Consider the following 13,881-nt stretch of genomic DNA (forward strand, 5'->3'; position numbering starts at 1 on the left):
AGCAGAACAAGGTCCCCTGGGAGAATAGCAGATAACAAAACTGACTGTTTAATGCTTTTATACACAATATAAATTACACTGACCAGCATGGCAACAGCCATGGAACCAGTCCTCCCTCCCCCCTTTTCCCCAAGGTCCGGCAGAAGACGACTCCAAAAGGCAGGAACAGGCAGGTATCACCCCCAGGGGCATGGCACTACCACCTCTGGGGCAGGAACCTGAGCTGCTGTTTGTGACTTTGCCAAGGAAGGATAGGGCTGCTGAAGGTCCCAGTGCACCCATGGGCACCACATAAGGCAGCCCTGAGCCCCCGTGGAGTCTGTTGCCCGTCCCTCCCCCAGGGAGGGCAGGGGCTGAGGCACCCTGGGCCTGATGCAGGGCTGGACACCCGTGCAGCTGGGCTAAGTGCTGTCTCAGGGCAGGGCCGTGCCCACAGCTGGAGGAGCCAGGAGGGCTTTGGCATTGCGTGGGTTTACCCAGCTCTCGGCTGTGTGGCCGTGGATCTTCTGGTGGCGCTTGTAGTTGTCCCAATGGCCAGTGGTGTAAGAGCAGTTCCGGCACTGGAAGGGCTTCTCGCCCGTGTGCCGCAGCATGTGCCGCTTCAGGTTCATGCTCTGGTTGCAGCTGTAGCTGCAGAGGCTGCATTGAAAGGGCTTGTCGCCCGAGTGGATGCGCCCGTGACGCTTGAGGTTGGCCAGGTTGCCACAGGCGTAGTCGCAGAGCTGGCACTTGTAGGGCTTCTCGCCCGTGTGCACTCGCTGGTGCCGCTTCAGGTTGTCGAGGTGGGCAGAGGCGTAGGGGCAGAGCGGGCAGGCGAATGGCTTCTCCCCACTGTGTGTCTTCATGTGCCGCGCCAAGTGGTTGGGGTAGTGGGTGACGAAGGGGCAGAAGTTGCAGGAAAAGCCTTTGTCCCCAGTGCCCTTGCGGGGGCTGGCGCCCGGCTCGGTGCCCAGCACTGCCAGGCTGCAGCGCCCACAGACCTGCTCAGCCCGCCCTTCATCCTGCGCAAACCCATCGTCCAGCACCAGCCCACACATGCGGCATGTGAAGGGGTAAAGCAGCTCGGGCAATGCAGCTGCCTCCTCACCCCGCAGCCGAGCGCAGCCAGGCAGGAAGGGGCCGCTGCCGCTGCCCACGTGCAGGCTCAGCTCCGGCAGCATTGGCTCTGTGGGATGAACACAAAGAGGGCTGTGAGCGGGGCGGCACAGCACTGGTCATGGTCAGCTGCATGAGAAGCCCCGGCTGCAGCTGGTGGCACCAGGACTGGCACAAGACACATAAGTGCCATCTCCCCCATCCCCAGGGCTGTGCCATAGAGGCAGCTCCTCCCTTCCCCTCCACCTTTACCTGGGTCCTTGTCCTGCTGGTGCGGCACTTTGCCTTCGGGCAGGCGGTGACTGAGCATGTGCCTCTTCAGGTTTCGGCTCTGGTTGCAGCGATAGTCGCAGGCAGCACACTGGAAGGGCTTGTCCTGGCTGTGGACCCGTTCATGGCGTTTGAGGTTGCCCAGGCTGCTGCAGGCGAAGCTGCAGCACGTGCAGTGGTACGGCTTCTCCCCGGTGTGTGTGCGCAAGTGTCGGGTCAGGTTCACCAGCTGAGCAGAGGCGTAGGCACACTGCGTGCATGCGAACGGCTTCTCCCCGTTGTGTGTTTTCATGTGGCGCTTGAGGTGGCTGGAGTAGTGGGAAGCGAAGGGGCAGAGCTGGCAGGAGTACACGATGCGCTGGCTGCGGCCCCCCTCCGTGCCTGCACACTGCAGGCAGCTCTGCCCGAGGCTGGCAGCCAGCTGCAGCCCGCACTGGCGGCAGGGCAGTGCCGCGGGGCCGGGCTCCCCACCCTCCTCGGGGTCGCTCTCCACGCTCAGCTGCTGGTACCCAGAGGAGCAGTCGTCGTCGCTCAGCGCATACGCCGGCATGGCGATCTTCCCCACCAGGGTGTCTGCTGAGAAGACGATGGGATGGGACGGTGTCAGCACGGCTGGCCCAGGCACAACCTCTTGCTTGCGCAATTGGTCCCAGCAGAGCCCATCTCAAGAAGGGGACTGCAGCCAGGAGGGGCTAGGCAGCTGCATCCACCCAAGCAGCACCCAGCAGGAGCTCACCACATTGTGCACAGCAGGGTGAGAAGTCTCACAGCCATGACCTGCTCTGACATCCTGCTGCAGGGCCTGTCCTCGCCAGGTTGGGAAACCTTGTCACCTCCACTCTATGGCTTGCTCCAGGAATGGCAGGCAGTGTGGAGCACAAGGGTGGGTTGGGTACCCACCAGCACTGCTGGGACTGGCTGGTAGGAAGCAGTAATAGTGGGAAGGTGTTCGGTGCAGCCTGACTCAGGCAGGAGAGCTGGCTGCCGATAAAGTTTGCTCTGGGCTTCCTCTCGCTATGCTGCTGCCCTAGCCCAGGGATGGCAGCCAGTCCTGCTCCCATGGCCAACTCTATGGGGCTCCAACACCAGCCTCCTTCCATCATGCAGGAAAACAGACCTTCCTGGGCCCCAGCCAGAGCTGCTGCCTCATGGCAGTGGGAGGAAGTCTGCACCAGGCTCTCAGAGAGCACTTCTGCTTCCTGGCTGGGCAGAGACCTATCCTCCTGCAGCCCCAGGAAGGGATGACAAGCTGAGCCCAGTGCCCTGCAGCCGCCTCCAGGCTAGTGCTCTGGGCCAGAGGGGCAGCAACATGCAGCCAAAACCTTGCCCTGGTCAGCCTCAAGCGGTGTCCAGCTGTCCCCATGCAGCACCTGACCTGGAGCTCTGGAGCCTGTGAGACCCAGCAGATGCCCACCACCCCAGGAGGCAGCCTAGGCTGTCCTCTTCACTGCTGCCCACTCAGGTGGGTCCAGCTCCCAGAGTCTCAGCCAGGTGCAGGGGTGAGGCTGTTCCCATGCTGCAGGGCAAGGCTGCCCAACCTGCTTCCAGTGCCTTTTCACAAGCACTGCCTGAAGTGCAGATGCCAGAACGGGACACCCCACATTGGGCTGGCTATTGCTGGATGAACTCTCGACCCCATCTCAAGCCTCCCACTTCCCTCTGCCTTCTCAGCTCAGGCCCACAGTCCTGCATTGCCATAGTATTCCTGGAGCACTGTCCCCTAAGCATGGCTGCGTCAGTGCTGCCCTTGGGGCGAGGATGAGGATGTGGCCAGTGATGGCTCTCCTGACCTCCTCAGTGGGCCCTGAGATGCCCAGTCCTGCTCCCCAGCTGGGACTGGCAGTTGAGAGTGGTGTGCAAGGTATTTCTGACTTTCAGCCCTCACAGCATCCAGCCCCCAGAGCTGCTGAGAGGGCTTTGTCCTGGCGCTGGGCTCTGCACACAAGCTGTGGGGAAGTGCAGCCCTCGGAGCAGAACCACATCTGCCAGGCAGCTGAGACCGTGCCTCGGCACGAGAGTGGGAGCTGCCGGCACAGCCCAGCATGGGTGCTGAGCACGCAGACCGCAAGACAGCCCTGGTAGACAGCAAGGGGACAGAACCAGAAGGGATGTGGTCTGTGCCACCCATCTCCTTTCACCACACCTTATTCACCACGCACTGTTCAAGGCAATGAGTGGCGCTCCTGCCAGTCCTTGCAAGGCATCTTAATGGAGCTGGATCAGTGTTTGCCCCTCTGGCTACCCCGCACCGCAGGCTGACCTGCTGCCCGGTGTGCTGCTGCTGGGCTGGCACAAAGGGGCTGTGGGACCCCCGGGCCAAGCGAGAATCAGGGTGCAAGAGCTGGCAGACAGCCCCAGGCCAGCTCCCTATACAACATAGGGTCTGCGGTGGGGCAGACTCCAGCTCCCGGGTGGGCAACAAAGCCATGCTCTGACGGCTCCGGGAACCAGGGGCTCCCGGGCGGACCGGTGCGGGCGGCTCGGGGGATGAGGCCCCAGACCAACCGTGGAGCACAAAGCGCCTGGGGGTCCTCAACGGGAGGAAGCGCTGGGGGATCAGAGCCGGGGATCGGGACCACCAGCGCGGGACCCCACCCCAGGAGGTGATCGGGGACGGAGAACACGCCCGGCGACAGAGAAGCCACAGGGCAGGCCTGCTCCCGAGAAGAGGGGAGGCTGCCTGATGGGGCCGAGCGCGGGGCCGGTACCGGCAATGTCCGGGCAGGGTCCCCACCCGGCAACGCTCCCGGAGCCGGGGCCGTCCTCGCGGGGCGCCGCTGCCGGGCCCGGCCGGCGGCACGCACCTGGCGGTCCCTTCTCGAAGGCCAGGCCGCCGGGCAGCATCAGCGCCGCTCCCGCAGTCTCCTCGGGGCCGTCCTCGGCGTCCGATGCAACACACCGAGCGCCGCGGGTCACCGCCGGGCCGCCGCCGCCGCCCCCCGGCCCCGCCGCGCACTCACCCTTCACCGGCTGCGGGTGGCTCTGCTTCCGCCGGGGCATCGTGGTCGGACCTGGCCCCGGCCCGGCCCCACCGCCCGCCCGCCCGCGGCCCGCCAGCCGCCCCCGACAGCCCGGGGCGGCCGCCGCCGCCCCGCCTCGACAGGGCACTTCCGCTTCCGCCCAGACGCGGGGCGGGGCCGCCGGCGGAAGCGGGAGCGGCGCCCCGGAAGCGGACCCGGGGGCCGGAAGCTTGCGCGGGACCCGCTTCCCTCCCGGCCCCGCTCCGGCATGCGGCGGGCGGGCGAGGGGGCCGGGCAGCGGGAGAGGCAGGAGGAGGCCGGGCCGGAGCGGGGTCCCAGCACGTAGGCGGCGGTGGCCGAAGGGGGCGTGGCCAGCGGGAGCCCTGCCCCTTCCTGGGCGGGCGGTGCTGCCGGTGCTGCGTCCCCGGGGGGGCCGCCGGGCCGAGCGCTGACCGTGTCTGTGTCCGTGCACTGTCGGGGTGGCTGCGGCCGCCACCCCCCCCCCCCCCCCCCCCCCCCGCGCTGTCCCGCCAGCACGGCACAGCCCCGGGAGAGCGGGGGCTGCGGGAAGCGTCGGCAGGCCCAGAGCAAGGTGTCCGGTAAGACAGCTGCGGTAGGGAGCGGTGGTACGGCACGGGTGTTCTGTGTGCGGCACAGGCGGACGCAGGAAGTCTAGAGCCCGCGTTGCGCTGGTGCAAGAGGGCAGGGAACGGGCAGGCAGGAGCACACCTGGCTCGTAGTGAGTGCTCTACCAATCATCTTGGTTCTTCCAGCGCTGAGATCCTTTCAGCCTGGATTTACTTGAAGGATCTGGGGCTTTTGGGAGTGCAGGGAGAGATTCGTTGTTGTGCGTATGGTCTGATATCAAGCGACAACTGAAAACGTCCTTTGGAGGTGTCCATCAGTGTCCTGCTCCTTTGTACTGCCCTGGGGAGAGGAATGAGGCCAGTCATGGATTCATGGATCAGGCTGCCCAGAGAGGTTGTGTGGTCCTTGGTCTGGGAGGTCTTCTAGACCTAGGTGGCATAAAGCGCGTAACCACAGGGGTGACCCTCATTTGGATCACCAAATGAGGGCAGGAAGGTGGACTGGGGACCTCTGGCGGTCTCTTTCCACCTGACTTATGGTGATCATGGTGACCCCAGTGGGAACTGGCTGCAGAAGAAGGGGAGCCCAGCTCCCCAGGCTCCAGGAGTGGCCCCAGTGTTGGGTACAGTGGCCATGCTGTGTTCCTCTGTGGTCATTCCCTTTGCCAGTTCTATCTCCACACTCTTACAAGGACTGCAGAGTTGAGAATTATTGCCTGGTTCTCCCAGGAGTGGGTGATGGGCCTCCCTGCAGTGCAGCTCCTGGAATGACCCTGTGGTTCATAACCCCTGTTCCCAGAAAATCCCCCCCACTTTACATGGCTTGGCTCCCGGACACTCAGGCATGCTCTTACCCTGCCAAACAAAGAGCCTGCTGGGTCCTGGGGATGCCACGATGGCACTACACAAAACCCAATCACACCTCTGCACGTAGGGAGCTCAGCCATGTCACGCTTTCCTCTGCTGTGGTTGGTTTCCTACAGATTCTCTCTCTGGTGTCCCAGTGTTATGCAGACCAGCACAGGCGCCCAGGGCTTTGCATCCCACTTCTTGGGGAGAAGGGCCCCTGGTTACCCTGCCTGGGGGCTTGTTTGGCCCATCTCCAGGGGTGGTTTGCTGTGCAGTTGTGTGTGTGTTGTGGCAGCAGCCCTGCTCTGCTTCAGCTGTATCTTGTACTCATCCTTTCTCTGCCTAGGTCCGTGCCCTGGATGTGGTCCCCATTTATAGAACTCGTGCCTTCTCTGTGGCTCCATTAGTAGAGCTGTCTGACATCTCCAAACAACTCTGGCTGTCTGAGCTGCTGCTGAGCCTCTTCACGGGTAGTGTTTGCTTATTTGCAGGTCCTTGAGGGAATCGAATGTGTTGGACTTGTGGTAGTCCCAGGGGAGCCATGTCCACGTGTGTCCGCAATGCTTCCCCACTGACAGGTACCTCGGGGCCAGAGGAGGGGGCTGGTGCTTATTCACTTGTGTTGTGCAGCCATTTAGTCCAGTGTCGCAGTCCTGCTGCAGGAGCATGTTCCTTCCTGCTCTCCTCCTGCAGTAATTTCCACTCTAACAGCCATTTAAATCCAATCTCAGCCCAATTTCCATGAGCTCTTCAGTTGCTACGGGAAAGTGCTCTATTACCTTGGGTGGCATGGTGAGCACCTTGCTTGTTCCCAGCAGACTCCTTGGTCTTCTCTGAGCCATCACTAATACTTCCAGTGCCAGCACTTGTGGTATTTCAGCTGTGCTCAAGTGGAAAAAGCAGCAGAGGAGGTGGATGTTGTGGAGGTGTAAAGTGTAGGGTGCAGCTCTTGGGGTATAGATAAGGAAGGAGCAAGGAGAACTGTGCTCTGATGTCAGGAGGATGCATTGTTGTGTGGCCATGGACTTGTAAGCTACAAGTAAGGAAAAACTGACAGATTTATCTTCTCTCTCCTGTAATCACCTGGCTCTTGGGTTCCCTGGCTTGGTTGCCTCTTCTACAACCTCAGCAGAAGTTTGGGAGAGGCAGGTTGTAGTGCAGCACTAGTGACACTGGGAATCATTCAGAAGTGACCGCTCCCCATGAGGTCCTGCTGCCCTGGGTTGCAGGGCATGTGGAGGAGCCCTCTCTTCCCAGGATGTGTTAGGATCCAGCCTTTGTGGAGGAAGCACTTTCTTTGTGGCAGTGAGATGTTCCCTGCTCTCCTGTGAGCTAACTCTGAGTAGGGGTAGTGGGTGATGGTGGTTGTGATTAGCCCTGAGTTTTCCTCTGGGCTCCCTCCAGCTAGCCATTGCTGGGAGCTTCCTGATGCAGGCTGGGTGAAGGAGCTTGTTTCTGTGGTGCCAAGTGGGGGTGTCCCTATGGGCCCAGTCTTGGACATTTGAGTTTCATTCAGCGCTTCAGCCATATCTCTCTTTGGAGAGGAAAGTCACAGACACTTGGAGTGGTGAGGGGTGTGATTATTGCACTGCTCTATGTACACAGTGGTTCTCATGGTGTTTGCCACTGCCTTCCTTGCAAAGAGCACTGCCTCCCCCTCCTTGGGGAATCTGGGAGGTCCTGTCCCTCTGGACTTTATTGCTGAACTGAAAGAGATGGGAAGGGGCAGAACAGAGCTGGCTCAGGGGCGCATGGGCAGCTGGAGAGGGTCTGTGGCTGCATTGCCCAAGCTCAGCGTGGAACAGGTCAGCCATAGTACTGTCACTGGGGCCCTTGGGCCAGTGTGGGTACAAGGCTGGACATAATGGCTGTAGGTGACCGTGGGCGTACTAACCAGGCAAGACATGTTTGTGGGAGCTCAAGGTCAGGTGCTTTGATTCTTCCCTTTGGTTTGATGGGAGGGAGCATATCAGCAGGAGCATGTGAAGGAAGGACAGGTTCTGTCTTTGTGCTCAGTGGCTGTGCTGCCATGCTGGAGGATGCAGGAGGTGGGCAAAGTCCTGGGCCCTGGCAGAGCACCGCTGGCAGCTGTCTTGGCTTGTCCTGAAGCTGCTGGGGTGTTTTTGATGGCATAGCCCTGGGGTCCAGCAGTGGGGTTTGTGGGTGCTGAGGCTGTGTTCCCATGCCTGCAGCCCAGGGCTCGCTCTCATGTGTGGTTCCATTGCAGGCTGAACAGCACCGACTGCAGCTGGAGATGGTTCAGCCACTGCCTGTGGGGAGGATGCTGGCTCTGAGGCCTGGGTAGGAGCCAGGCCATGAGGGCCGTGCTGGGGCTGGCACCTCCCTCCTGCCCTCCGTAGCCTGACAGCAGCCGGCTGCCACCCTGGCGGGCCACCATGGAGCGGCCCATGCGTGTGCACCTCCACCTCCTGGGCTTCTTTGGGCGGAAGCCACAGGCTGTCGGAGGGGAGACGTCACCAGAGCAGGAGGCAGAGCCGGCAGAACCTGAGGAGATGTGCATCGCGCTGCCCCTGGGCGAGGACGGGGAGCTGGTGGAGTGTCCCCTGTGCCTGCTGCCCCAGCCGCCCGAGGCCTTTCCCACCCTGGCCTCCTGCGAGCACCGCTCCTGCCGGGCCTGCCTGGAGCAGTACCTGCGCATCGCCGTCAGCGAGAGCCGTGTGCAGGTGGCCTGCCCGCACTGCCCGGCCGCGCTGCAGCCTGACGACGTCCACCGCCTCCTGGCTGAGCCCTCCCTCCGTGACAAGTACGAGGAGTTCCTCCTGCGGCGGCTGCTAGCGGCTGATCCCAGCACCCGCTGGTGTCCTGCACCCAACTGCAGGTGAGCGGCTGGGCCCTCGTGTGGAGGCAGGAGCAGCTGGGAGCTGGTGCGTGGTGAACTGTGCCTGTGCTTCATAGACTCACAGACTGGTTTGGGTTGGAAGGGACCTTAAAGCTCGTCCAGTTCCAAACCCCTGCCATGAGCCGGGACACCTTCCACTAGAGCAGGTTGCTCCAAGCCCCGTCCAACCTGGCCTTGAACACTGCCAGGGATGGGGCAGCCACAGCTTCTCTGGGCAACCTGTGCCAGGGCCTCACCACCCTCATAGTAAATAAGTGTCCTGTGAGTTTTTCGCAGGCTCAGTCCTCTTGTGACTTGATCCTTTGTGGGGTTGGGTTTGCTCAGAGAGATGTCCCAGTTCCTGTCCCATCTGCAGGGCACAGGCAGCTGTGTCTGTGCCAGGGTTGGTGCTCTTGGCCATGCTGCAGCAGCCCATGAGATCCCTGGGGAGCTGTGTGGGTGCTGGGTGGGGAAAGCTCTGCTGCAGTCTGAGCTGGTCACAGTGTCTCCTGGCTCTCCTGAGCAGGGGCTGCAGCTCTGTCTCAGCATGGAGCTGGGACCTGCCCCTGCATGACCTGGCTGTGCTGGGGAGGGGAATGGCTGCGTGCTGTGCAGGGATGCAGGGAGGGCGCTGCTGAACCCCCTACGCTGACTCCTTTCTCCCCACAGCTACGCTGTCATTGCCTATGGCTGTGCCGAGTGTCCCCGCCTCACCTGCGGGCGCGAGGGCTGTGGCACCGAGTTCTGCTACCACTGCCGGCAGCCCTGGCACCCCGATGGCCCTTGTGTGCCAGCACTGCCAGCCCCTGGCCTGGCCAACACAGCACAGCCAGTCCACGTGGAGGACTCGACCCATGGTGAGACCCTGGAGCAGGGTGGGAGCAAGCAGGTCAGAGGTTTGGCATAGCTGAGCCACAGTCAAATACCTTTGTACTTTCCTGCCTGTGGGGATGCTGGAACCAGGACCCCATGGTCCCCACTGGCTGCCTGTCTGTGGAGGCATGTAGCCCCTGTGCCTGTTGAGCTGGGGCTGTGGAGCGGGACTTTGCTTTGCCTGGCTCACCCCGATACCTATGGGACAGGCTGAACTCCTTGGTCAGTGTATGGAGGGGGAGCTGCACTGTCCTGTCCTGCTCCCCCCATCTCATCTCTCTTTCCCCCTGGCAGCTGAGGCTGAGAACATCAAGGTCTGTCCCCGCTGCAGTGCCTTCATCATGAAGATCAATGATGGGAGCTGCAACCGCATGAACTGCACAGTGTGTGGCTGCCTCTTCTGCTGGCTCTGCCTGCAGGAGATCTCTGATGTGCACTTCCTGAGGTCAGTGCAGGGCTGAGGGGCCATGGGGTGTGCTGGGGGGCAAGGGTGGAGGAGCTGCCAGGAGCTGGGGGGTGGCTGAGATGCTGGGTTGGAGGTCCTGCCAGGAGTTGTGGGGATAGGAATGGGGAACAGTTGAGGCCTCTCTGAGAGCCACAGCCACGTTTGGGGATCCCTGGGCTGTCGGGCTGACTTGTGGGGGGGGAAGCAGAGTGCTCTGTACTGTCAACAGCCTTTGGCCCAGCCCCACTCTATCCTCACAGCCCCTCTGGCTGCACCTTCTGGGGGAAGAGGCCTTGGTCGAGGACCCGAAAGATCCTGTGGCAGCTGGGCATGGTGCTGGGGGCACCCATGGTGATCTCCCTCGTCGCAGGCATCGCTGTCCCTGTCATTACCATCGGGATCCCTGTCTACATGGGTAGGAAGGTACTGGCAGGGGGCCCTGGAGTTCCAGTGATCCTCCTCCCCTCTGAGCCTCAGGCCTGGACAACACAGTGCTCACCACTGCATGTCCCTGTGTCACCTTCGACTCCCCACAGCCCTCCTTCTGGGGACCCTCGCTGCTGCCCACCCCAACACCAGTTGGGTACTGTCAGCCTGGAGAGGTTGGAGTTGTGGATGATTGTGAAAGGAAGAAAGGGTTTGGGGCCCCAGGGGTGTTTTCCAGGAACACCTGAGTAGTGGTGGCAGCACCATAGTGGCTGCCTGTCCCTGAGGAAGTGGATGGGGTGTCTGGGTGCTGTGGCTGCAGCTGGAGCTCTGCCAGGGCTGGGAAGAGGCTATATCCCTGGGGACTGCACACTGAAATCTCTGCAGAGCCCTTCACCTGTCTTGCTCCTCCTCGAGGTGCTGGGCCAGAGCCGGAGGAGCAGCCTGTCAGGGTGCCAGCAGTGCCTCTCTGTCACCAGCAGTGTCCTTCTGTCTCTGTTTGTGTCTCCCATCATAACAGCTGTCACTGTGGGTAAGTGTGCTGTGCCAGGGCTGAGGGTATTGGAGGCCACTGCAGCAGAGTGTCTGTGAGTGGGGGATGTTGGACCTGGGGCACAGGGTTTCACCCAGTACCTGCCTGTCTGCCTGCAGGAGTCGGCGTGCCCCTCATGCTCACCTATGTCTATGGGGTGGTGGTGCTGTCACTGTGTCGGAGCCGCTGGGGCTGTGGCCGCAGCCCGCCCGGGGACCTCGGTGTGGTGGAGCTGGAGAACCTGACCAAGCGTGAGTCCAGTGCTGCCGTCTGTCCACTGGCCTTTGCTTGCCATTGGGCCCCATGGGCCCTGCTCCTGCCTCATGTCTCTGTGGCTGTGAGCTCTCCAGAGAAAGGATCTCCCCGTGGATTTGTGTTGGTTCTGCCCCAGGTGCTACCACACACACCTCTGTCCCTGCAGGCTGGTGTCCTGGGGAAGGTGCTGCCCGAAGTGCTTTGGGAGCAGCTTGTTGGCACCCCGAGCTGAGAACCTTGCGGGCTGTTCTGCTCCCTGTTCTGACAGGAGCAGTCCTTGCAAACAAGGTGCTCAGCTCCGTATCTCCCTCCAGAAGTGAATGAGCTGCGGTCAGTGCTGCCCAGCCCCAGGCCCGTTGAGGATGGAGTCCCAGACACAACCATCTCTGTCCCCAGCAGCAGCCGTAGCCCACGCCATGGGACGGTGTGGCAGGAGCAGGACAGCCAGTCAGCCAGCACGGTGGCCCTCACAGGGAACATGCTGACTGAAGGCGTGGACATGTCCAATAGGTGAGTGGGAGCCGCTGTGCTGGGGAGGTGGGGGTGAATGACACATCCCCTTCCTAACAGTCTTCCCCACACCCGCTGTACCAGCCAAGGGCATGGTCACATCCCCCGTTAGGCTGCTGCCCACAGCCCTGTATTTGTCTGCAGGGAAGGTATCAGCATCGAGGTGGAGGTGTCCATCGAAGCAGTGCCACATCCTGCCCGGCAGCAGAGTCTGTGCAGTGCCCCATCAGGGCAGAGCCTCTCTGGGGACTCCCTTGGATGCACCAGCGACAGGTCCAGCACTGTGGGCATCCCCACGGAGTGAGGGGGGAGATCCCCGATCCACAGAACCCCCCCTGCCCCTTGCACAAACATCCTGTGCCCTCCTGGGGCAGAGCTGGTCACTCTCTGCGCAGCACCACCAGCCCCATGCTGGATGGGCTCTGACTGTGCTTGGTGCTCCCTGTGCCCAGCCACATCCACCCGTTCCCTGAAGGCAGCCCTGAGCATTGGCACAGCTGGGAAATAAAAGCTACTCTCTGAGGGTCTGTCTGTCTCCTGCGGCACAGCCATGCCCTGACAGCTCAGTCCCCATCACAGCAGGCTCTTGATTGTGGTGCATTCTCTGATGGGTGTTACAGGAGAGAAGGTGGGGTAGGGTGGTCCCAGCCCCACAGAGGTGCAGGCGGGGGGGGACAGGTAGACCCAGGGAGCAGGGCAAGCATGGGAATACTCCCTTGTGCAAACACTCCAGCAAACTAGGCTCTGTGGTGCCTGGCTGGCAGTTGGGAAGGTGGGATGTTGCTGCAGAGCCTCAGCCAGTACCAGCAAACAAAGCAGCTCACACAGGGGCTGAGTCCTGCCCCGGCTGGGCCAGTTGCTGGTGCAGTGTGTGGCACCCATGGGTCCTTTGTGCCCCCAGCTATCGTCCTGGGAGCAGCATGTAGCTTCCTGCAGACAGACCTCAAGTGTGGTGCAGGACAGCAGCACCCCCTGATGGTGGGAGACCAGGGCAGAGCTGGGGAGTACAGGGGGCTCTCTGTGATGTCCTGTGTCTGTCGATGTGTCCCTGCCCGCCCCTGGCTGGTCCAGCAGCATGCGAAGGGTTGCCAGGGCTGTTGGAGAGGAGGGCTGTGCCTGGGCCAGCTGGGGGTGATGCTTTAGCATGTGGGGTGCTGCAGCACAAGGACTTACTTGTATCCTTGTGATAGGCACCCACTCCAAAGAAGGAGCGAAAACTGCTGAAGGTCCCAGGTGGAGGCACCAGCATAGCTCTGGGGCTCCACATCCTGCATTGGCATCCCTCCCCACCCCATGGGATGCTGTCACAGGCTGTAGGGAGCCCGTAGCTGGATACAGATGAGGTGGCCAACCTGGCGCCTCCAGTAACCAACTCTCAGACCTCAGGTTGCTCCAGGAGGACAGAGCACATAGTAAATGGTCTAAACCCAGTTACATCTCAATATAAATTACTAACGTGAGATCACTGCTGGCCAGAATCATTTTAGAGGATACCACAGAGGCTGGTGCTAACGCCTGTATCAAAACTTTTCCTAAATGACCAGGAAGAATGTCTAAAACCAAACTCGAGACAGATGCTTTGCAGCAGGAATAAGGCAGTGGGCACATAACAGTTCAGACAGTGGTTTTAACCACCGAGTGAAATTGCCTCCTGGCCCAGATTCCCAGGTGCAGCTCTGGGTACTCCATCCAGGACTGGGATTTACCCCAGTGCATGAGGCTGTACAGCAGCGCTGCTGTCCGTGTTCTAAAAGGGAGGTATTGAAACTAGAGGGACTTCGGAAATAACACACACTTTTAGGGCTGGAGAAAATAATTCTGTCATTCCTATGACAATTCAGTCTGTTTATTCAAAATCTGGGGGCACCCTGGCCAGCACATTTATTGTGTGGAGGAAGCACCAGGTACTGAGCTACCCCTTAGCTGGAATGATCCTGAGACAAACCTACCTGGCAGTAAATGAAAGATTCCCTGAGATGAAATGCACTTTTGTGAAGGAATAAAACCTCTCCTTGCATGCTTTACTCAAGCAACACCTTTCTGGGAGAACACATCAACTCATCCAGACAGTTTCTGAGTACAGAAGCAGTCCAAGCAGCAAGTCCAGCACCTGCAGGGGTTTGTGGCTCTGAACTGCCAGCCCTGAGCAGGGCTGCAGGAGCCCAGCATGTATGATACAGGGACTGAAACACTTCATGTCTGGACATGTCATCACTGGAGAGTCACTAGACAGAGGGGCT

General features: G+C 61.1%; 2 protein-coding genes and 1 long non-coding RNA gene across 7 annotated transcripts; 2 read left to right on the plus strand and 1 right to left on the minus strand.

The window, feature by feature from the left end:
• Positions 1 to 32: 32 nt before the first annotated feature.
• ZNF513 (zinc finger protein 513) lies at positions 33 to 4,473 on the minus strand. 4 transcript variants are annotated; one of them, XM_061461285.1, is made up of 3 exons: positions 4,326 to 4,473; positions 1,348 to 1,941; positions 33 to 1,165 (listed from the first exon to the last, which is right to left on the minus strand). In XM_061461285.1, exons 1-3 carry the CDS (start codon positions 4,363 to 4,365, stop codon positions 414 to 416), a joined length of 1,386 nt encoding a protein of 461 aa, XP_061317269.1. In that variant the 5' UTR covers positions 4,366 to 4,473; the 3' UTR covers positions 33 to 413. The 4 variants fall into 4 exon arrangements, with proteins under 4 accessions (XP_061317269.1, XP_061317271.1, XP_061317268.1 ...); XM_061461287.1 differs by having other exon boundaries at positions 1,348 to 1,938; positions 4,326 to 4,466; XM_061461284.1 differs by having other exon boundaries at positions 4,170 to 4,380.
• Positions 4,474 to 5,131: 658 nt separating this feature from the next.
• LOC133273183 (E3 ubiquitin-protein ligase RNF19B-like) lies at positions 5,132 to 12,163 on the plus strand. 2 transcript variants are annotated; one of them, XM_061461292.1, is made up of 11 exons: positions 5,201 to 5,219; positions 6,253 to 6,339; positions 7,989 to 8,600; positions 9,270 to 9,457; positions 9,768 to 9,918; positions 10,179 to 10,341; positions 10,455 to 10,520; positions 10,762 to 10,876; positions 10,996 to 11,127; positions 11,446 to 11,641; positions 11,786 to 12,163. In XM_061461292.1, exons 3-11 carry the CDS (start codon positions 8,158 to 8,160, stop codon positions 11,943 to 11,945), a joined length of 1,614 nt encoding a protein of 537 aa, XP_061317276.1. In that variant the 5' UTR covers positions 5,201 to 5,219; positions 6,253 to 6,339; positions 7,989 to 8,157; the 3' UTR covers positions 11,946 to 12,163. The 2 variants fall into 2 exon arrangements, with proteins under 2 accessions (XP_061317277.1, XP_061317276.1); XM_061461293.1 differs by lacking the exon at positions 10,455 to 10,520 and having other exon boundaries at positions 5,132 to 6,339.
• Positions 12,164 to 12,632: 469 nt separating this feature from the next.
• LOC133273184 (uncharacterized) lies at positions 12,633 to 13,069 on the plus strand. The gene is made up of 2 exons (XR_009744659.1): positions 12,633 to 12,984; positions 13,028 to 13,069. It is a non-coding gene; the product is annotated as an uncharacterized LOC133273184 (long non-coding RNA).
• Positions 13,070 to 13,881: the final 812 nt, after the last annotated feature.

The sequence above is a fragment of the Pezoporus flaviventris genome, unplaced genomic scaffold (genome assembly GCF_033815535.1).
Source record: "Pezoporus flaviventris isolate CSIRO_AGI_PZ_B2104156 unplaced genomic scaffold, CSIRO_AGI_Pfla_v1 ptg000031l, whole genome shotgun sequence".
In the NCBI taxonomy this organism is placed as follows: domain Eukaryota; kingdom Metazoa; phylum Chordata; class Aves; order Psittaciformes; family Psittacidae; genus Pezoporus; species Pezoporus flaviventris.

Coding starts and splice junctions, on each gene's coding strand:
- ZNF513 (XM_061461284.1), bottom strand. CDS start 4,365: ATGCCCCGGCGGAAGCAGAGCCACCCGCAGCCGGTGAAGGGTGAGTGC. Junction 1,942..4,169: donor CTTCGAGAAGGGACCGCCAG/GTGCGTGCCGCC, acceptor TCGTCTTCTCAG/CAGACACCCTGGTGGGGAAG. Junction 1,166..1,347: donor CCAGCAGGACAAGGACCCAG/GTAAAGGTGGAG, acceptor TTCATCCCACAG/AGCCAATGCTGCCGGAGCTG.
- LOC133273183 (XM_061461292.1), top strand. CDS start 8,158: ATGGAGCGGCCCATGCGTGTGCACCTCCACCTCCTGGGCTTCTTTGGG. Junction 10,877..10,995: donor CATAACAGCTGTCACTGTGG/GTAAGTGTGCTG, acceptor GTCTGCCTGCAG/GAGTCGGCGTGCCCCTCATG. Junction 11,642..11,785: donor GGCGTGGACATGTCCAATAG/GTGAGTGGGAGC, acceptor ATTTGTCTGCAG/GGAAGGTATCAGCATCGAGG.